This window comes from Galeopterus variegatus, unplaced genomic scaffold, assembly GCF_000696425.1.
Source record: "Galeopterus variegatus unplaced genomic scaffold, G_variegatus-3.0.2 Scaffold2073, whole genome shotgun sequence".
In the NCBI taxonomy this organism is placed as follows: Eukaryota; Metazoa; Chordata; class Mammalia; order Dermoptera; family Cynocephalidae; genus Galeopterus; species Galeopterus variegatus.
In genome coordinates this window covers 22,244-44,450 of record NW_007728184.1, presented here as the reverse complement: position 1 = coordinate 44,450, position 22,207 = coordinate 22,244, and the positions used below count along the sequence as shown (strand labels likewise).

Genomic DNA, 22,207 nt, shown 5'->3' with positions numbered 1-22,207 from the left:
CTGCAGCGGCGGCGGCGGCGGCGGCGGCCTAGGGAGGGAGGAGGGGAGAGAGGGAGGGGGCGGGATGAATCACCGCGGGGGGAGGGCGCGGCCGCCCAGCCTTTGCCGCAGCGGCCCCGGAGGCTCCCGCTGCACCGGCCTCTCCGCGTAGCGCAGCGGCCGCGGCTTCTGGACACCGGACGAGTGGTCTGGGTGTCTTCAACCCTGCCAGACTCTGGGGACCCTCCATCTTCGGAGTCTGGGAGAGGTCGCCCCCCAGAGTCACAAGAGGACTTACACGGCAGTTTGGGGGCCGAGCTTCCGACTTCAGATTATGGAGGTCATCCTCAGAAGCTCGAGGGGGGCCTGGCTGGGACCTACCTCCAAGTGATCTCCCACTGAGATCCTTGATATCCGGACCTGGAGGTCACATGCAGGGACCCAAGTGTTCAGGTTAGGGCTACAGATAATGCTGCGGACCCCACCCAAGCAGGCGGGGCGCCCTGGAGTCCAAACCAGAGAAAGCTGCTCTGGGGGTTCGGAGGTGCCACGTTTTGGGAGAAGGGCCCTTCATGATCCCTCCACCCACCCCTTTAGGTCTCCGATTTAATCTACCCTCTGTCCTCCCGCTCCACTCCCGCTGTCCAGGCCCCTGCTGTTCCCAGCACAAGCTCATTCCTGCCTCAGGGCCTTCGCCTTTGCTCTTTCCTCTGCCTAGACCACTTTCCTCCCAGATGACCAGAGGGCTCACTCTCTCACCAACTGCAGCCCTTGGCTCCAATGTCACCTTCATCAGGTCTTCTGTGTCCAATCAGTGTAAACTGCCTCCCCCACTTCTTATTTGACCTTCTTTAATCGTGTTTAGTTTTGGGTTTTTTTCCCCACAGCAGTTGTCACTACCTGACATTATGTTCTTCCTTTATACAGTTTATCTGCTCATTGTCCCTTTGACAAGATCCCCCAGGGTGAGGACACTGTCCTGTGCACCACTGTGTCTCTACCACATTGAACTAGATGGGCACATTGTGGGTACTCAATAAATATTTGCCAGATAAATAAACAAATGCCAATGCTATAGCCCTTCCAATTTGCTGAAGCCACTTCTACCTCCCCAAACTTTTGCAACAAGTTCTATTATCCCCATTTACAGATGAGGAAACTGAGGCTGGGAGGGGGTCACTCCCTTGTCCAGGGTCATGCAGCTGGCCTGAGGTGGATCTGGAATCCTGCCCCAGCAATGATGAGGCTGGTCCTACCAGTAGGTTCTGCCAAATGGAGAGAATGTGGATGGGAGCTCTGGGCTGTCAGGATCAGGGTGAGTGAGACTCCTGGCTGGGGGTTGCTGTTCAGGTCCTAGCCTCCAGTTCTGGGTGTAGTAAAGTCCCAGAATCTCCTGGGGCCCACCCCTGCTGGGCAAGAGGAACCAGGGTGTGAGGCAGGCCCAGGGCACAGGCAGGGAGCCAGGGACATCGGACACCTTAGTGGTCTGGGCCTCTACGCCAGCACCTCGTGAGCTGTGAAATTCCCCTGCAGAAAATAACCCGCTTGCTTTTTCTGGGCCCTTCCTGTGGTGGGGGATGGTAGGTAGAAGCATGGTAAGGAGAGGCTTCAGCACTGGACAGGGGACACCTACTAGTAGCCCTACGAGCTAGATGTTTGCTGAGTGCCTACTATGGGCTTGGTGCTGTTCTAAGCACTTTACTATTTTAACTCATTTAATCCTTCCTACAAGGTGGGTATTATGATGCCTATTTTTATAGGCACAGGAAACTGAGGCTCAGGGTGAGTAGCTTGCTGTGATCACACAGCTGGAGAGTAGGAAAGGCTAGCTCTAGCTCTGCCCTTTGCCACCTGTGATCCATCCTGCCTCTATCCAACCCCTCCTCCAGTCTCCTGCCCCAAGACATCAGTTAGGATGATTCGTAAAGCCCAGCATGTGACAAGCCAAAGGTCTCTCTTTATCCCTCAATCACTCTGGAGCCAGCACAGGGTTTGAGTGAGATGGATCTGTGTTCTACCTGGACCAAGCACTAATGGCCTCTAAGCCCATGTCCTCATTTGTAAAACAGGGGTTCAAACAACCTCAACCTGGATGGGCTGTTGTGAGGTCCTAAAGGGGGTTAGGACCTTGCATCTAAATGTAGAGACACCAGGGGCCAGGCCTGGTCTCCTTGCCTCTCTGCTGGGTGGCCTCAGGCATTTAATCTTTGTCTCTACCTCATGGAGTTACTGGAAGAATAAAATGAACATCAGATCTTGGCACAGAGTTTGGTACATACTTAGTGCTCACTATATGAGTTACTTTTTTCCCCTCAATTTTTCTGCAATAAGCATAACATTTATTGAATACTCTGTGCCAGGCCCTGTTATAAGTAGCCACATTTATTAACTCCTTGAATCCTCATAATAATGGTTCTCAAAATGTGGTCCATGGACAAGCATCATCAGCATCACCTGGGAACTTGTTAGAAATGCAGAATCTCAGCCCTGCTCCAGAACTAGGAATCAGAAACTCTGAGGGTAGGACCCAGCCATCTGTTCTTTAACAAGAATGTTAATGCAGCTAAAGTTTGAGAACCACTCAATTATAACAATCCTGAGAGGCCACCAGGCACCAGTCCATACCTCAAAGCCCCTCCTCTGAACTCTAATGATGCAAAGCTTGTGTAAGACGCTAGGGAAATTCCAGATTGTTTCAGTGACTGTGGCCCCCCAAAATGGACAGACTCCCCCTCCCTGCCATGTTGGGATCTGAGTGTAACAGGAGGCCCCTACCCATTCCCAGGGCCCCTCAGGCACAGCCACAGCTATTTCCAACCCTTTATTGGGGCTATGTCAGCCCCAAATAAATATAATACATTAAACCCGGAGCTGAGGGCATTGTGCACCCCAGGAGGCACCCCCTACAACCCCAGCCGGGCAAAATAAGTTAGTGGGGTGCCTGCCAAAGGCCAGGCCAGCTCCCTGGCTGGGCAAGCGATGGCAGCTGGACTCGCACACGCTGGTCTAAAGTGCATCTCAGTTCTGTGGTCCCCATGTCCATCTGGCCCCTAGTTGGGCCACTGGGAGGGGCGGGCGGGAGATTTCCGGCGCTCACACCGTGCCAGCAGTGGCCACCGAGGCTGTGTGTCCATCTGTCCATTTGGGTGGACAGCTGTGTGGCCAGGCATCCTCAGGAGAAGTTGTCGTCAGGCCGTGGCTGGGTGTCAAAGGGAGGGTCTGAGACCGTGATGCCTTGATGCAGCTTCTCCAACGAGAACTTCATCTGCAGGAGGAGGCAGGCAGGGCAGGGGTGAGCACCAGTGGGGGTGATGTCACCCACCCTATTCTGCAAGTGAGGAACTGAGGACGGTCCAGAGAGCCCCCGTCAAGGGCACTCCACAAGAACAGTGGAGCTATACTGCACCAGTTTAACTTCTCTGAGGCAGCAGAGGAAGGGGCTTGGTGCGCTCCTGGAACCCAGATGGCCTGGGTTCAGATCTCAGCTCTGCTACTTACTGGGTAACCTTGGGCAAGTCCCTTCATCGCCCTGCGCCCCAGTTCCCTCATCTGAAAGGTGGGTCAGTAACACACCTGCTTTGTAGGCTTATTTCAGGGATCTGATGAACACCGAGAACCCAGCACACACTAAGCGCTCAATGCACGTTGGGTATTACTATTACCCTCTCTGTGACCCTGGCAAGTTCCTGAACTCCTTGTGCCTCAGGGTACCTCCTACCTGTCTATAAAATGGAGATAACAAGAATATCTTCCTCAAGGGTCAGCTCTGAGGATAAAGCAGTTAATCATGTTTAACACCGAGAACAGCTGGCTCCAGGTGACTGCTCAACCCACCTCTGCTGTTATCACTAATCTGTGAAGTCAACTCTGTATGCTTGGCACTTTGAGAGGGGACAATAATCAAAATTCAGCTCAGGATGGGGGACCTGGCCCTCCCTCTCCATGAGCTATGGAGCCTCCATCTTAATTCCCTTCTCACCCTATCCTGCATGCCCTTTCTAGTGAGCATCTCCCTCTGAGCACGATTTCAGAGTGTAATGAGGCCCGTGAAGGTGTTAGGGAAGGATGTGACCAGACATTGTTTTCACCATCACCTGCAGCATCAGCTCTGATGCCCTTGGGAACCCAGCCAATGCCAGACTCTCCCCGGTTTCCCATCCCCCTCCCCACCTTAGGCACCTACCCCAGTGCCCGACCCTTGCCCTGACCCACCATAGCTGCAGGCCTGAGCCTGCTGGGGCCTGAGGGCATCATCATGTGGCAACATTTATTGAGCACCTACTGTGTACCTGGTGCTAGGCTCACAATCAGAACAGCAAACACATATAAAGTGTTTACCATGTGCCAAACACTATTCCAAATGTTAACACATTTAGTCTTTGAAGTAACATCAACTATTATTCCCATGTACGGAGGAGAAGGCTAAGGCCCAAATGCCAAAGTCACTTGCACAAGGTCGCACACCAGAATTTGAACCTGGTTGTCTCAATAGATGCTGCCTCTGAACTACACGGGTGCCTGGGTCAACCCCCTTTTGGAGACAAGACCCCAATATCCTCTGGAGAACCTCTTCTACCCTCAGACCATGTGAACTTCTAGTCACCTCAAAGGGGAGCGAGGTGTACAGGGACCAAGCCGAGCCTACCCCTGGCCACTGTGATGGCTTCAGGGATGGGCATGCAACCCCAGCAGCCAGTGAGAGTGGGCTCTTTCCTGTGGATGTCAGCCTAGAGCTGCAGGTACCATCCTTGTCATCCTGTTGACTTCCCAAGACAAAGCCAACCCCGGGGATGATGCAAGAGACCAATTCTTACTACTATTACCAGTGGCTGGGCCCAGCTGTGCCTCAAGTGAGACACTCTGGACTTTTTTCCAGGATGTGAACCAATCCATTCTTCTTCCACCCGCTGATTTCCCCAGCAACCCTGTGAGGTGGGGACACAGTGGCTCCCTCATTTCACAGAGGAAGCTGAGGCCCAGAACAGGGAAGGTATCTGCCCCATCCTGGGACTGGAAGGCAGGCTCCTGCAGCCCCCCACCCCACCTTTGCCTCCCACCTCATCCAGGAGCTCCACGGAAGCCCGCAGGATCTGCCTCCACCTGTGCACCTCCACGCTGTGGAACTGCTTCTGCAGGGCCAGGATCTCAGCCCACTCCGTGGCGGTCTGCGGAAACTTGCTGTAGGGACATGGTGCCTGAGTGAGGCCTTGGCCACCCCAGTCTGCCCAAGACCCTCACCCCCTCAGGTTACCCACTCACTCCTTGGCCAGGGCCAGACTGTGCCAGGACTCGAAGGTGTGGGCTGTTCTCTCCAGGGACCAGAGGCGGTAAAAGAGGAGTATGTTGAGGGCAATGAGGACAATGAGGCTGGGGACAGGAGCAAAGGTCAGGAGCCCTATAATCCAGATGCTCCCACCAGTCGGGCACTGAGCCCTGAACTTCCCACACAACCCCACCTTGAAGGGGCACCATGATTACCCCCCTTTTCAGAGGAGGAAACTGAGACTCAGAGAGGGTTAGAGACATGCTTAGGGTGGCACTGTCCATAAGCAGAAAAGCCAGGGTTCAAATCCAAGCCTGCCTGATGCCCACACCCTTGAGCACCACACTGGACCACCACCCTGGGAGAGCCAGGGGGCATGGAATAGGGAGAATGGGCTGCAGCCGGGGTGAGGCATGGTGGCAGGCAGGAGAGGTGCGGGAAGCAGGGCCCTACCTCACACAGATCCTGCAGAGGCAGCAAGGGGGAGACAGAGAGATGAGAGCTGCCCCACCCATCCATGCGACCCCCGCCCTCTTCACCCTGGGCAGCTGAGCCAAGCAAGCCACACAGCCTCTCCCCGGATGGCTGGTGCTGGCAAACTGAGGCTCAGAGAGGCTGTGTGAGAGGGCCACTCTGACCCTCACCTCCCAGGGTCTGCTCAAAGCCCAGGGCTCTTGTTTCCGGTTCCCCAGTGTCCTGCCACCACGTCAGCAGGCCTTTGTGGTGTTAGTCTCTCTGCCTATGCCATTTTCAGGTCTCAACTCAGGCATTCTCTGCTTTCCCAGGAAGCCCCCTGACTGCCCACCTGCCAGGCCTCTCATGGCTTCCACCTCTCCTACTCTGACCCTTCACCTGTGCCTCCCCATCCCGATCCTGATCACCCTGATCTGAAGTCAGGTCTGTCTCCTCCCAGGGCAACTGCTCAATGTTGTATCCCCAGCATCACCCAGCATAGGGTTGAGCACAGATAACAGTAAACTGTATACATGAGCCTCCTTGTTTTGCAAACCTCTCCCCATTCACCTGGCTAATTCTGCATCCTTCTGATGCCTGCTCTTCCAGAAATCCCTCCTTGTCCCCTGGCCGAGGTCAGGCCACTCATACTGCCTACAGCTCCCTGGGCTTCCACTCTTCCAGGAGAGAAGACCTCTCCATGACAAACAGAGCAGCTACATGGCATAAGGAGCTCTGCTAGACGCATCCCAAACGTCCTCTCACTGAATCCTTACTGTGAGGTGAGCCCATGCTCCTACTTAAGCAGAGAGGCCCAAAGAGGCCAAGCACTTGCCCAGGGTCACACAGCCAAGATGCAGATCCAGCCTGTCTCTTACTCACACAATGCTGATGAGAACCAGGGCGTTGGGGATGCCTGCCCCAGGGCCCTGATCCACGGACGGTTCTGAGAAGCGGGAGTTGAGGGAGCCTGCGGGAGAGCAGATCGGGATCAGATAGTCATAGCCCAGGCCACCCCACCCTGGGCCCCCAGCTCCTCCACTCGCCCCAACAGAACGCACCAGAGGTGTGCATGCCAGCCCGGGCGCAGGGGTCAGGGTCTGGGTACTGAGGCCCATCCCCATGACCTCTCCAGCTCAGGGGCCGCTTCCGCCTCCGCAGGCCTGACAGCAGCCCCCGGGCATCCTTCCCACCTTCCTCCAGAGACAGCTTCTCAGCTTTGGACAGCTCTCGCTCTGTGGAAGGAACAGAGTGCTCTGGATGTCTGGCCCGGCCAGGCCACAACCGCTCCCTTGCCTTCCTCTGCCCTGGTTGGCCCTGTCCCCTACCCAGGTGGTGGAAATAATCCTCAATGCCACTCCACGAGTTCTTCTCAATGAGAGACTTCACGAGGCTCCAGGGCTGCTTCCGGTAGCGGATCTCAGAGGACACGCTGTGGTTGGGAGAGCAGGGAACAGGGTCAGGATCTGACTCTAGCCTGGGTTGCCCCACCCCCCTGGAGGGCTCTTTCCTTCCCCTAATTCAGAGAGGGCCCCTTGTCACTTACAGACAAAACAGACATGTTCCCTCCCCCCACTCCCACCCCATGGCTTCCCTGGATCCCCCACCAGCACCCCCATTCACCGCAAATGCAACTCACAGCTCCTTCTCCACCCACGCCCGCTACATAGGCAAGTCTCCTGGCTGCCTGAGCACTGACTGACGTCTAAGCCCAGACCTTGCCCCTGAACCTCCTCCACCTGGCTGCTGCACTCCGACTCCACGTGGGGGTCTAAGAGACAGCTCAGCTCAACGTCCCAAACTGAGCTCCTGATCCTTCCCCAAACCTGCACCCTCCCTACCTCCCAATGTCAATGGCAACACCATCCTTTTCATAGCTCAGGCCAAGCACCTCGAGGTTGTCCTTGGCCCCTCTCTTTCCCTCACATCCACATCCAATCTGTCACAAACTCTGTCAGCTCCACCTACAAAATCTATCCAGAATCTAAACTCTTCTCCCACTCCAAAGCCCCTGCCCTGGTCCAGCCTCCACCCACTCTCACCTGGACATCCCAGCAGCCTTCTCCCTGGTCTCCTGCTCCCATCCCTGCCCCCACAGTCAGTTCCCACCTGCAGCCACAGGGAGCCTGTGAGCACCTGTTAGGTCCTCCTGGCTCAGAGCCCTGCCCTGGCTGCACCTCACTCTAGGTAACAGCCTAAGACCTTGCCATGTCCCACAAGGCCACGCAGGATCTGGTGCACCTCTGACCTCACCTCCTCCTCTCCAGCCATTCCCCATGCTTCTGCCTCAGGACCTTTGCACCAGCTGTCCCAAGTGACTAGCTCTCTCACCTCCTTCAAATTTTTGGTGAAACATTCCTTTCTCAGAGTAGCCTTCCCTGACTAGCTTAAGTCTGCGTAAACCCCTTTGCTGGCCCACCCCTACTCTCTAGCCTGCTGTGCTTTTCTCCACAGCTCTTATCACTAGTGAATATGCTGAAGATTTACAGATTTTTTTTTTTATTGTCTAATTCCCCACTAGAATATGAGGTCCCTGAGAGAGGAGATTTTGTCTGCTTTTGCTGTATCTTGAGTGACTCGAGGCTCAAACACCCTCTGCAGATGGAACAAGTCATCATCAGGGCCACCCTCTACCTTCTACTATTCAGAGTTCAGGGGCCTCAGGGACCCAATACTTCAGCTCCTCTGACAGGGTGGGGACCAACGTTGTGCTGATGACTTGGGTGGTGGGGAGAGTGAGGTGGGATCACCAGGAGGGGCCCATCCTCTGCTCACCGGAGCCGGGCCTTGTTCCGGGCCAGGCCCAGGATGCAGTAGCGGTGGGCAGTGTAGAAGTAGTCCTGGTAAGGGATGCCTTGCGTCAGCACCTCTGAGTCCACCACACACCCGCCTGCCTGTGGGCCGCGCCGGAACAGTGTCTGCAGGGATGAGGGAGGAGGGAGGTCAGGGCCACCCCACCCAGCCATCCTACCTGCCCGGCCACCCCACCCAGCCCACCTGTGTCTCCACCACTGAGGCGCTCTTGGGGCCCAGAGGGTTGCTGATGGGAATGGTGTATGTCAGCACTCGGCGCTGGTGGCACTTGCTGTCCCCGCTCCAGGGGCTCAAGGTCACATCTGGGGGAGGGGGAGAGCAGCATGAGGAGACCATTCCCCAGTCCTTTGCCTGCAGGCTGCAAGAGACTAGGCCTTTTTGGAGGGTTTCAGTTCTCTGGGTACATGTCCCCAGACTCTACCCTTCATCCATGTCTCCACCTTGTTGTCTGCCCCACCTTCCTTCCAGGAGCCCAAAACTTTAGGTGCTGGTGATACTCAGAGCTGGGACCTCTCTCCTCCCAACATTTCTCACCCTCCTGGGGCTGTCTCATCTGCTCTGTTTCCCCCTCTGTACCAATCCTGGCTTCTCCCCTGAGCCTCAGATCTAGAGTCCTGCAACCTTCTGAACACTTTCTCCTGGGAGTCCAGGGGACCCCTCACACACCCACTGGACCCCACCTGCCTCAGCATCTCCCCAAACCTGCCCCTCCGGTCAGGTTCCCATCTCAGAGACTGCACCAGTGTCCTCCAGGCTCCCACCAGAGCACTGGACCTTGCCCCCTCCTAGTCTGTCAGCTCCACCGTGTGTTCACCAGATCTCCTGAGCATTGTTCCCAGTTCAACCACCCTTGCCTGCCCAGGGCCCTTCCCTATCCTCCCTCTGAGCACCCGGCCTCAGTCTCCACATCTGGTCCAAGGGTAACTTGTTAAAGCCAAGCCTGACCCTATCACTTATCTGCCTAGAACACTCCACGGCTCCCCAATGCCCCCAGGACAGAGTCTGATTTCCTCAGTCTGACATGCCAGTCCCTCCAGGATATAAGCATAGTTTTGGGGGACCTGTATCTCTCCAGCATAAAATACAGTCTTACTGATTCTGCAAAGGATTCTACATGGTTCATTTTCGACAACAAAGAAAAAAGAAAAAAAAACTCTCCCATCTGACCATCCCCTCCCCTACTTGAATCCCTTCTGTGGCGTTCCAAGCTCGTCATTTGGTCCCACATCAACCTTCAGCCTCACCTGGTGCTGTGGCTTCCTCTCTCCGTACCTGGCCTCAATGGCCCAGCCTCAACGGATTTCTCCCAGCATCTACCTCCAGCCTTAGGGCCTTTCCAGGTACCAAGTCTGCCTCCTGGGTTACCCTCCCTGACCCCCTCCCTTTTCCTGCCAGCCTCAGTTCCTCCTTCAGGCCTTAGTTTCTATTTCAAATCCTCCTAGCAGCTCTCCCTGAGACCCCTCAGATCCCAGACACCCTCTGACACTCACAGCCCACACCCTTAACTGCCATCACACCTGTCGTGTGGTTCTTATTTGTGTGAGTATACGAGTATATTTCCTGTCATTCTCAACAGAACAGGGCACTGAGGACAGGAGTTCATGTATTCTGGTCTCTTGTGGGCCTCTAACCCTGCACTGGCCTGTGGAGTAGACACTAAATGTGTGATCGTTAACTTGTATTTATCAAGCGCTATGTGCTACTGTTCTAGGTACTTTTCCAGTGTTAACCCATTTAGCTCTCATGAAAACTACATAAGGCAGGTACTATAATCGTATCCCCATTATATAGAAGAAGAAACTGAGGAATAGAGAGGCTCAGAACCCTGCCCAAGGCCACTCAGCTAGTAAGAGGTAGAGTCACTTCTGGTCTCAGACGCTGCATTTAACTGCCCCACCCCGCAGCGCCTGCCTGTCTCCTGGCTCGCCCTTCCCTCCCCTGCACCTGGGGAACTTGGCATCTCCTTCAGGCCCCGCCCCCTGACCTGTGAACTTGCACTGCTGTAGGAAGCCCTGTAGGAAGGGCGAGTCTGAGAAGAGCATCTGCTGGAGCCGCTCGGCGCTCACATGGAAGACGGAGTTGATGAGGAGACGGCCAGAGAGGTCGGGAAGCAGAGCAGCCAGGTCAGCTGGGAGACAGAGAAGAGCCAAGATGATGTTGGCCTCCATCCCTCCCTCCGAGTGACCGCTCCTCACCATCCTAGGCTTTGTGGGGTGGATAGCCAGACCCATTTTCCTGGACCAGAGTGGACACTGATTCAGAGCACCATTCAGTCTTCACTGCCTCAGGGATTGGTTGAGGGTGGGCATGTGCCCCAGGCCCAGCCAATCAGAGCCACCACGACTGGTTCTGGGTGGACCACACACCTAGTCCCAGCCAATTGAAATCACAGTGATTACAGGGGTGGGCGTGTACTCCCAGGCTCATCAGCCTGTGACTCTCAGCCACAGTGATTGGTTCAGGGGTGGGCTTATTCCCCATGTTGGACCAATCACAGACAACCCTAGGGCTTTTGCTGTAGCCACAGAAAAAATGCTCACTCTGCTAGGGTTGTGTGAAGTAGGGCTAAGGCTCTCTCAGCCCCTGGAGAATTAGCTGGCACAGAGAAAATGAATATAATAATGAAAGAAGTAATGATAGCCAACACTTACTAACTGTCCCAAATGTTTTGTATGTATTCACTCATTTAAACCTCTTAACAACAACCCGTGACATGGATATTATTACTGTTAACCCCTTTTTTCAGATGAGGAAAACGAGGCTCAGAAAGGTTAAATAATTTGCCCCAGTTACACTGCTAGGTTGTCATGTGGCCAGGATTTGAATCCCAGCAATCTGCCTTCAGAATCTGAGCTCTTTTTTACCTGCCATGCTGCCTTCAAAGCAGAGCTAAAGACAGACTTCTAACAGCACCGTTTGAATGCCATATCTGCCTGCCCCTGGATTTTTTAGTCCCGTGGCCAATAAACCCCCTCTTGCTTAAGCCCATCTGAGAGAGGTTTGTCATGGGTAACTGAGGCAAATGAATCAGGGCCCTCCTGCTGCCTCACCTTCCTCCCCCGTGGACGAAGAGGAGTTACTCGTGTCTGTCAACAGCTCCTCACTGGGCAGCAGGTCCAAGGGGCCCAGGGAGGTGGGCCCGTCAGGTGGGGTGGGCTCCGTGCTGGGGGGTTCAGCCACTGGGGTCACAGTCTGGCTGGAGGAGGCATCTGGCTGGCTGGCTGTCTGCTCCTCCTTGTCCTCCTCTACCTGCAGAGAAAGGCTTGGTCCAGCTTGCCCTGCCTCCATCCCAGTCTGAGGTCCCGTGTGTCCACACGGGCCACAAGGATTTGAGAGACCTTGGGCAGGAGAACCAATGCTGCGAGGTAGTGTGTGCACCTAGCACTGACAGCTGAGCTGCGAGGGGCCCTGCGGCCACTCAGACGAGGGCTCCTCTCAGCCTCTACCAGGCTTGTCTCAGATGCATGTGCCATAAGCTTTCTTGTCTGTGTTGTCCATCTGTCTGTCTTGTCCGTGCCTCATCTATCCACACATCTCCTGCTCCTTCTGTATCTCATCCTTTCTGTCTGTCTGTTAGTTACCTCTTTTGCTTGTCTCTCCCTATCTATCCCTATTTTCCTTGCCCACCTTCCCATCTCCATCCTGTCCCTCCATCCAGCCCTCCCTTGTCCCTCTCACCATCTCCTTTCCTGTCCTCCCCAATCTGTCAGTCTGTCCCCACTCTACCCCCAGCCTTCTTCTGTCTCTTTTCCTCAGTACCTTCCTTTCTTTTCCACCCTCCAGCTCACCCCATGGTCTGCATCACTGCTGGCGCGGGAAAGGTTGGGGGTGATGCGGCCACGGCGCGAACCCACCGGGCTCGGCTCCTGGCTGTGGTCGGCAGCCCCCGAAGGGGTGATGTCACTCAGGGCGATCACATCTGCCACCTCCTTGGGGCTCCTGGGGGGAAAAGGAGAAATAAATGGAACTGCTGTATCCTTGAGACTCCACACACCTCCTGGATCTCCCAGACTGTGTACACCCACCTCAGGCCACCCAGCACACCAGGAACTCTGTACACAGCCCCTCCTGTTCTCCCCCGACCCACAGAACACTCCCAACCTCCGACTCACCCCAGACCATTCAGCTGCAAGGGGCAGACATAGTCCTCGTCCTCGCTGGTGAGGCCCAGCTCCGAGCCGTAGCACTGATGCACCAGGTGCCAGAGCTCGCGGGGACTCAGCGTCTGGGCAGGCAGGAGGTGGGGTTGGCCTCTGCCTCATGGGGGCCCCACCAGTCTTCAGCCCTCAGCCTTGGCAGTTACCCTGGCTTCCACAAGGGGGCGCTGCGACCTCCCACACAGACCTCAGCCCAGCCCTCTGAGGAACCTTGGCCATGGTCACTCCAGGCCCAGAGCTCAGGACTTGGTACCTCAGACCTCCCAAGCCTTCAGTAGTCTGGCCAGTGAACACTCCCACCTTTAGAATACAGAGGCCCAGCGAGAGAAGTCATATGCTCAAAGTCATACAAGTGAGAGGCAACTCAGGCATTCAAGCCCAGCCAGACTCCAGAGCCGATGCTCCCACCCGACTGTTTCCCCAATGCTGTCCTGCCCCCAGCTGTTTTCCCAGGTATCGTCAGGAGTCCTGGGCTTTCAGCTACTCATGGCCAGAATGGCTGGATGACAATGATAGTGAAATTATAATAACAGTAGTAGCAGCAGCTGACATTCACTGAGCTGTTACTAGGTGCCACGTTATTTTTCTAACCCCTTTATATGTGCTACCTCACTGAGTCTTCAGAACTCTGGAAAGTAGATGCTAGTATTATTATTTTAAAACAATGATGGTGAGAGGTGCACAGTAATGTGCCCAAGGTCATCCAGCTAGGAAATGGCAGAGCTGAGATGGGATCCCAGGGGGCTGGTCTAGAGCCTTAGAGCTAACCATGGGGCTGTGCTGCCTCATAAGAGCTGACATTACTTACTCTGGGCCGAGCTCTGGGTGCTACAAGGTAGGGATGGTCCCCATATGACAGATGGGGTTCTATCAGTTCCCCAGGTCACTCAGCTGCTCAGGAATGAGGCTAGAACTCCAGGGCCTGAGTTTTGAACCCTGCTCCACCTTCACCCTCCTTGGAGACTGACTCTGCATTGCCCCTCCTTCAGGTTCCTGAGTGGCGTCCTCCAGCTCTCTAGCTTCTGAGGATGGCCATAGCTAGAGCTGCCCCTGGGGGACAGAAGCCCCTGAGAGGGCAGGACAGCTGGAGGAGTGGGTTTGGCTTTCCGAGGTGCTGGAGGCCAGAAGTAGCAGAATTATGTGATGACTACCCAACATCTATCCATCCTCCCTCCCACCAGCAGAACCCTGACTTTGTTTAGGGTGAAAATCTTTCCCAGCTCCAGGGATAAATTATGACTGGTTTACACCAATTCATCTTTCCTTCGCCACAAACTCAGCTTCAGGGTCAGGTGGAACCTTGTCTACCCCCTGGTGGGGCCTATGGAGGAAGCTGCAGGTGCAATATGGAGAAGAGCCGGAGGTTCCTCCAGCTCCCGGAGTTCTGGCACCCCTGGCTCCATGGTCACCACGGCGCACCCCTTAACCCCCTAGCCAGGCGTCATCCAGGCCCACCTTTTCAAGGAGCGCATTCTGCCAGAGGCGGAAGATGAGGAGGAAGCAGCGGTCACGGGCCCCGAAGGAGGTGAAGAAATGCTGCAGGACAGAGACAGAAAAGGGGGTGAGAGGTGGCGGACAGAGACAAGGACAGGAGCTCCGTCCTCGTCCACACTGTCTCCAGATCTCTGATGTATCCACTCACTCATCCCTGCATTTATTCCACAAAACGTTTATCCTGTGCACAGCCCTGTGCTGGACAATGAGGAGACGGCCCCTGGCCCTGTCTTCAGAGCCTACACTCTGGGGTGAGGGACAGACACATTTCCTGACAGGGTCAGCCCAGAGGAGCTGGGGCTGCGATGGGGGAAGCCCAGGGCATGTTCCCGCCTTCCTCTGCCACTAGGGGTGGTCAGTCGATCCACTTTTGGTCAACAAAACACAAAGGAAAGTCTGCTGTGAAGTCTTCCCTACTCCTTTCCTCCTTCCTGTCAGGGCCACCCGTGTGAGAGCTTGTCACCAATGGGATGTGAGGCAACAATCAAGAGGACAGAGTCGAGCACCGGGGAGGCCGCAGAGGGGTGGGGGCACCTGAGTCGCTGGATACGTGGGAGGGTAGAATTTGACTTTGCCTACTGTCCCCGAGCAGCTGTGTGAGGGGAGGCTGGTGTGGGGGTCCAGGTCAGAGAGGATGGGAGCCAGGCCACAATGGGGACTGAGAGAACAAAGAGAAGGTGACAGCTCTGAGAGCAGTTCAGGCTGCAGGACAGACAGGGCTTGGCCCTGACCGGCTTGGGAGGGTGGGTGGGGAGGAGGCAGGAGCCCGCCGAGGCCAGTGACTGCTGGGGTCAGTCCTCGGGCTCACCTTCTCGCTCTCCGTACAGATCTGGATGGCGTTGGGGATCAGCTTGGCCGTCTTTTCCTTCTTCAGACACGTCACTTCCTTCAACTGGATGGAAATCTGAGGACCAAAGGAGGGTCAGGAGGGGTCAAGGCCCTGCCAACCCCAGGGCCCCGGGCCCCTCCTCGCCCGCGGTCGGCTCACCGTTGTCTCCCAGCGGAAGATGTTGCTGTAGAAGCAGATCCAGTTCTCGGAGAGATAGAGGCGGCCCTGAAGGAGGATCTCGCGCTGCAGGGCGCAGGAGTAATCTGAGAGCGCCGAGGGGAGAGACAGGCAGACACCCGCGGGGGTCACACGGCTGTCCTGGCGGCCCACAGGCCGGGACAGTTAGAGTCGGAGGGCACAGCTGGGGGCTCAGGTCAGGGCTCCGGGCTGTGTCTGGAGTGCGGGGACTCACCCACGATGAGGCGTTCAGCTTCAGGGAGTTTGTGAAACAGTTTCCGGAAGTCCTCATTACGCTGTTTGTACGTGGGGCTCAGCATCTGGGGGAAGTTTGAGAGGTGAGAACCTGGACGGGGCTCACTCCCCCCAGTGCTGCCCCACAAAGCTCCCAGAAGTCCCTCAGTCGCCTCAGCCCCTGACAAGTTCTCTGAGATTTCAGTATCTAGCCCATAACACAACGGTAACCATGACAGCTACCATTTACTGATTCCTCATAGAAGCCAGCCCTGTGCCAAGTACCCGCCAGCAACACACACTTTATTGAATGCTCCCTTCAGCCTTGTAAGGAGAGAGAGAAAGAGACAGAGAGAGAGGCCCAGAGAGGTTAAGTGACTCACCAAGGTCACACAGCACATAAACAGCTGTATAGAATGTGACCTTAGTTCTGCTAATCTCATTACTCACTCCGTGACTGCTGCAGCCTGGGGCTCCTGGCCCCCTCCCTTCCACCCTTCTAGCAAGCCCCCTTGTACAGAAACTTACACTGTACCAGCTCTGCATCTTCTGCAAGAGAAAGGACAGGAGTCAGGACGAGCCCCTGGATTTCCCCATTCTTCCACCCCCCTGCCCCGCTCCCCATCCTCCTGTCCATCTCTCCACCCCCCACCCCACTGGGCTTGCACCAACCTTGCTATTGCGGATAAAGTTCCGGCTACCCAGGCTCTGGGTGCTGGGGGTCCCAGGCACTCCACCCTTCTCTGAGGAGCTATCTGACCCCTTCTCCACCATGGTGCTTGGTTCTGGCTCAGGCGGGGGCCGGCTTGGGGGCAAGAGTTGCAGCCGCTTACGGAGAGACGGGGAGCTGCTTGGCGTGCTCCGGCCAGAATGAGGGGTGGTGCTGGGGGCAAGAAGAGGAACACAAATGTTACGGGGAAAAATAGGCTGGGTGTGGAAACAGGCTTATTCCAGGAGGCCCACTCATCAGCCCATTGATCCCCATCCACCCATCTATCTATCCATCCATCTATCCACTTATCCATCCACCCATCCATGCATGCAGGCAGCCATACCACTCCACTTCCTAGCAGCGTGACGCAGAGCAGTTTTCCTAACATCTCTGTGCCTCGGTTACTTCATCTGTAACACCAGGATGATAAATACATGTCCTCATCTGGTTTTTTTGAGGGTTAAAGGAATCAGTACATGTAAAGTACTTCTAACAGAGCCTGGCACATAGTGAGCTCCCGGTAACACCTGCTGTTTTTTTAATTAACGTATTAATTCACTCATACAATAAGTATTTATTGAACCGCAACTTTCCACTTTGTTGCTTGAGCTGAAAACCTAAGCATCTTCCTTAATTTCTTTCTTCTCCTCACCCCTCATTTCTAATCTGTCAGTAAGTCCCACCAGCTCCACCTCCAAAATCTATCCATTTGTTCTGTTATGCCCACCTCCCCCTGCTCCAGCCTCCATCCCCTCCTGCCTGGACATCTCAGCAGTCTCCTCCCTGGTCCCCCTGCTCCTGTCCTTCCCCACAGTCTATCCTTACCTGCAGCTGGAGGGAGCCTGTGAACACCTGAGTCAGGTCAGGGTCCACCTGACTCAGACCCTTGACTGTACCTTACTCCAGCTAAAAGCAAAGTCCTCACCTTGGCACCCAAGGCCCTAGTGATCCGGTCCTGTCACCTCTCTAACCTCATGCCCTCCCCTCTCCCTGTCCTCCCTCCACCCTAGCTATCCCAGCCTCCTTTTGTCCCTTAAGCTCTCCAACTTCATTCCATGTCAAGGCCTCTGCACTTGTGGTTCCCTCTGTCTGGAATGTCCTTTCACAGTAGACGGAGCATAACTGGCTCTGTCTGCTTCAGCTCAAATGCTCCTTCCCTGGTCACCCAGCCTAAAGTAGCACCTCCCTGGTCACACCCACACTATCTAAACTCCTCCTGCTCCTTTATTCAATTTGGTCATCGTCTGCCCAGACTGTGAACTTCGGGAGATCTTGGTTGCCACTGTGTCCCCAGCACTCAAAACTGCACGTGACACATAATGAGTGCTCAATAAACATTGGTAACTAAGTGAATAATCCATGCACTGGCTGGAGCTCCATCAGACGTGGTTCCAGCCCTTGGAGAATTAACCTGGTGGGGAGGCCGTTGTTAAACAAACAGAGCACTCAAATGACTGTACAAATACAAACCAGAGGCTGAAGGGTGTCGGGAACTTTAAAGAAACATTCACTGTTGACTCCTTATCAGGAACTATGTCAAGCTCTCCTTATGATTAATTTTATTATGCCTCAAACAACCCTGTGCATTTGATCCCTGCTTTATAGAGAAGGATGCTGAGGTTCAAGGTGGTGAACCACTTACCGAAAGATGCACAGCTAGTTTATTTCAGGGCAGGGTTCCAACTTGGAGGCCTTGATCTATTCTGGGGTGAGGTGGGTTTCCCTCCACCACTTGGGGCTCCTCAAACTTGTCTCTATTGCCTCCCAGTCTCAGCACATGCAGTTCCCCCTGTCCAGACCCTCCTTTCTTTTCTTTGACTGGCAAATTCTTACGCGTCCTTTGAGACTCTTGCTCACATATATCCTCCCTCCTGTGGGTCCACACAGCCCCTGGGAAGCTCCCATCCCAGCCCTGACTACTCTGGGCTGTCACTGTCTGATGACAGGTCCATTTCCCTCACAGGTCTGTGAGCTCCCTGATGGCAAGCCTTGGGGTTGTCTTGGTCACTGCTCTGTCCCCAGTACTGTTCAGGACAGGGCGCAGTGCAGGCATTCATTTAATACTTATAAAATGAATTTGTGGAATAAAATTAATGAATAAATTAACTAGGTGGTGGTCCAGGACAGCACCACTCCCGCTGGACATCCCAGCAGCCTTCTCCCTGGTCTTCTGCCCCATCCCTGCCCTCACCTACAGCCAGAGGGAGCCTGTGAACCCCTGAGTCAGGTCAGGCACCCCTGGCTGCACCTCACTCCAGTAAAAGCCCACGGCTCCCTGGTCTTCTGCCCCCATCCCTGCCCTCACCTACAGCCAGAGGGAGCCTGTGAACCCCTGAGTCAGATCAGGCACCCCTGGCTGCACCTCACTCCAGTAAAAGCCCACGGCTCCCTGGCCACATTACTCTCGCGCTTCCTCTCCTCCGGCTCCTGCCTTGGCTGTCCCCTCTGCCTCAAATGCTCTTCCACCCAGATGCGCACCAGCTCCCTTACCCCCTCCAGCTCCCTGCTCAATGGGCACATTTCAAAGATGGCTTCCCTCACCTCCCTATTTAAAATCACACCCCCCACTCTCCCGATCCCCCTTCCCCACTTTATCTTTCTCCTCAGCACGTCTCTCTACCAGACCTCCTGTGTTGTCCCTTATTTCTCATCCTCCTCCCCCACCACGATGTGAACATCCCCATTGCTTAGAATGGGGCCTGGCACCCAGTAGGGGCTCCATGAGCATTTGTACAAATGCTCACTGAATGAATGAATGACTGACCCTCCGCTGCCTCCCCTCACAGAGCTTGGATTCAACCAGGTGTGCGACTTGCTGGACTTACAGAGCAGCAGCTTGGAGTATGGACCCCAGCCTCCAACGGGCTTCCAGTCTCAGGGCTGCCACTTCCTGCCTGTGTGACCTTGGGCCAATGTCTGAACCTGCCTGTGCCTCAGTTTCCTCTTGTGAATAATGGGAGCAATAACAGTACCCACCTCGTGGGTTGCTTGGAGGAAAAAGTGAGGTAAGATACGTAAAGCCCAGCACATAGAAGGCACTCTGTTTTGATTTTGTTGTTTTCCCTCCTACAGACTCAAAAGGAGTGTCCAGCCCTGCAGCTATCCCAGTGCACCTCTATCCAAGATGCTGCACTGACCCTGACAGGTACCTCATGAGCACCTCGGCCTGTCATTAGGAGCCTCCATGAACTGCCCCCCAATTCCAGTCATTCACTCTCTAAATACAAACTGAGTGCCTGCCCATGGGGATGCAGCAAGAGCAAAACAAATACCGTCCCCTGCCTGCAGGGGCCTGATGTTCTAGATGGGGAACCCGGACAATCAGTAAGAAAGCATGTGAATGAGGATCGTGACCTCGGACCCTGGCAGGTGCTACAAAGCAGCACCACTCAGCCTGGTCCCCAGACCAGCAGCACCAGCAGCACTAGGAAGCTGTTCGACATGCACATTACAGGACCCACTCCCGACCTCCTGAATCAGAAACTGGGGCTGGGGCCCAAGAGATTCTGATGCATGTTCAAGTTTGAGGTCCACAAAGATAAACAATGGGGCAACCGCAGGTAGACATGGTTTCTCTAGTGAGGGAGTCAGCAAAGGCCTTGCTGAGCAAGGCTCACTTGAGCCGAGCCTGAGGACAAAGAACAGATCTGGCAAAGAGTGAGAGAAGACTGTTCTGTGTACGGGAACATCAAGTTCAGGGACAGGACTGAGTTTGGCAGGTCTGAGGAAGAGGGAGGTGGCCAGTGGGGCAAGGAGGGCACAGGCCTTTGTGCTCTCATCAGGAGTCTGGGCTTCACCCCGAGGGCGCTCGTGAGTAGGGACAGGCTCTGAAGTAGGGGGTGACCACACCCCTCCCTATGTCATCTTCTCACCTCTCTAACCTGGAACACAGTCTTGCCCTGCTCTCCTGCGGCCACAGGTCTAGGGGCAGGAAGCCTGAGGGCAGATTGAAGGTACACAGGCAGGGCAGGGCCCACACCCCCAGTTCTTGTTCCTGGGCAGGAGAAAAAGGAAGTGCTCTTGGGCGGGCCCTGGGGCTGCCCAACCAGGCCAGCTGATGGCAGAGCAAAGTGGTTAGAGGACCGTTATGGAGACAGGGACTTAGGGACTCGGAAGAGAATGTTGTTTTTGCCACTGCCGACACCTGACCTCGGGCTTCCTGGGTCTGAGCAGGCCTGGAGCTGCCTCTGGTCAGAGAGAAGCAGATGCATACACAGGTGTCCATAAAAGGGGAACTCAATGAGGGTCACCCACATCCAGTGTCATAGGTAAACAGTTTCCCCTCAGTTGCAAGAGGGTTATCTCTTTCTTTTCTCTCTCTCTCTTTCTCTCTCTCTCACACGCACACACACAGAGCAGTAGCATCACAGGTATGCTACAGACACACACAGAGCCAGAGTCCCAGAATAATTACATGCGTGCACGTTCACACACACACAACTGCAGCATTACAAGTATGCTACAGTCATACACAAAGTCCCAGAAAAGTTACACATGCACACGTGTGAGCATGCACATACACAGAGCTGCAGAGCGTCACAGAAACACACAGAGAACCACAGGAAGCCCCAGATAAATTATATTCTCACATATAGCCACGAGAATGTCTCAGCAAAGAATTGAAGACAAATAACACTCACACAGTCAAACAGAGCCACCCGGTAAAGGAAAAGTCACAGAGTACCCCAGCTAACACCTACACAATCCTAGTCATACGGTCAGCCAACACTCACACAGCGATGAAGGAATAATGAGGCTCCAGGGGGTTTTGGACACACCTCGACAACACAATGGCCAGGTGTTGAAATGATGCATGGGACATTTTTACAAACTGTAACAGGGGGACAATATCAGTTATTACTGTTGCCTCCAGAGAGTCAAGGGTACACCCAAGGTCTCAGGAGAGACGGTCCCTGATCCGAAGAGAGCCACAAGGGATCTCTCTGTCTCTCACTCTCTTCACATACACAAAGTCACAGAGTGTCTCAGCTGCACATAGAGAGGCCCTGGGCACATCCAACAATGTTACACAGGATGCACACAGGAACTTTCACACAAAGATGGAATCAGTGGTTAATTACAGGCACAACCACACAGAGTCACAGACACACACAGAGTCCCAAACATACAACAATGTCACAAACGGACACCACAGGTAATTTATATCTGCACACAGAGCTAAATGAGAGTTTCAGAGGTAAATTACAGACATATACAGGCACAGAGAGTCACGGTGGAATACACTGAGCCCCAGACACACATGTACAACACACTGCAAAGTCACAATTGGACACACACTGGTAATTTACTGTGACACTTGGAACCACAGATGGAATTAATGGTCAATAACGCACACCAATAGCTAAGGTGGGTCACGGCTGCTGCACACAAGGAGCTCCAGACACACACCCTACAGTCACAACCAGACACACATAGCTCATTTATATTTGCACCCGGAGCCACAGATGGAATGAGATACATTACACACATACAACCACAGAGGGTCACGGCTGCACACGCAGGCCCCAGACACACACTACAGTCACAACCTGACACGCACAGATAACTTACCATAACACACAGAGCCTTAGATGGAATTCATGGTAAATTACACACACGAACACAGCCAAAGAGGACCACAGCTGTTACACGCAAGGAGCCGCAGACACCCGCACACACACTTCCAAGTCACAATTCATAATCGGAAACACACTCGCACACCGGGCCTAGACCGGGAGTAGGACATCAATTCCGCGCACACGCGACCCCAGAGGATCTCAGGCATGCGGTCCTCGGGCCACGCGGAAGCCCCCACCGCCAGCAGCCGCGAGATCCACCGAGGACAAGGAGGTGGGAGGGGGCCGGACGGGACGCCCTCTTGGGCCTGCCCGAGGCTCCCCGGCCTGTGCGCCCGGCCGGCGGGGGTCGGTCTCCATCCTCCCTCCATCCTCGCGCCCAGCCCTGGCCTCCCAGGCAGCGGCGAGTCAGGCCGGGGGTCCCGCCCCGCCGGACCCCAACCCCAGCATCGCGGGCCTGCAGTGACGACCCATCCTCGGGCCCTGCTCACCCCCCACCCCCGGGCCGTCCCCTTGTCC

At 54.9% G+C, this 22,207-nt stretch overlaps 1 protein-coding gene across 1 annotated transcript in view; it reads right to left on the bottom strand.

Annotated features, from left to right (window-relative positions):
• Nucleotides 1-2,345: 2,345 nt before the first annotated feature.
• GRAMD1A (GRAM domain containing 1A) overlaps nucleotides 2,346-22,207 on the bottom strand; it is a 24,022-nt gene continuing 4,160 nt past the window's right edge. The window contains exons 2-19 of the mRNA XM_008580354.1: nucleotides 16,073-16,283; nucleotides 15,929-15,949; nucleotides 15,402-15,486; nucleotides 15,149-15,252; nucleotides 14,969-15,064; nucleotides 14,122-14,202; nucleotides 12,622-12,734; nucleotides 12,298-12,448; nucleotides 11,560-11,758; nucleotides 10,494-10,637; nucleotides 8,693-8,811; nucleotides 8,471-8,613; nucleotides 7,024-7,127; nucleotides 6,757-6,930; nucleotides 6,578-6,665; nucleotides 5,239-5,346; nucleotides 5,037-5,157; nucleotides 2,346-3,244 (exon numbers count right to left, since the gene is read on the bottom strand). Coding sequence (XP_008578576.1) covers nucleotides 3,152-3,244; nucleotides 5,037-5,157; nucleotides 5,239-5,346; nucleotides 6,578-6,665; nucleotides 6,757-6,930; nucleotides 7,024-7,127; nucleotides 8,471-8,613; nucleotides 8,693-8,811; nucleotides 10,494-10,637; nucleotides 11,560-11,758; nucleotides 12,298-12,448; nucleotides 12,622-12,734; nucleotides 14,122-14,202; nucleotides 14,969-15,064; nucleotides 15,149-15,252; nucleotides 15,402-15,486; nucleotides 15,929-15,949; nucleotides 16,073-16,283 — 2,155 coding nt within the window. The 3' untranslated portion in view covers nucleotides 2,346-3,151. The remainder of the gene's footprint in view (nucleotides 3,245-5,036; nucleotides 5,158-5,238; nucleotides 5,347-6,577; nucleotides 6,666-6,756; nucleotides 6,931-7,023; nucleotides 7,128-8,470; nucleotides 8,614-8,692; nucleotides 8,812-10,493; nucleotides 10,638-11,559; nucleotides 11,759-12,297; nucleotides 12,449-12,621; nucleotides 12,735-14,121; nucleotides 14,203-14,968; nucleotides 15,065-15,148; nucleotides 15,253-15,401; nucleotides 15,487-15,928; nucleotides 15,950-16,072; nucleotides 16,284-22,207) is intronic.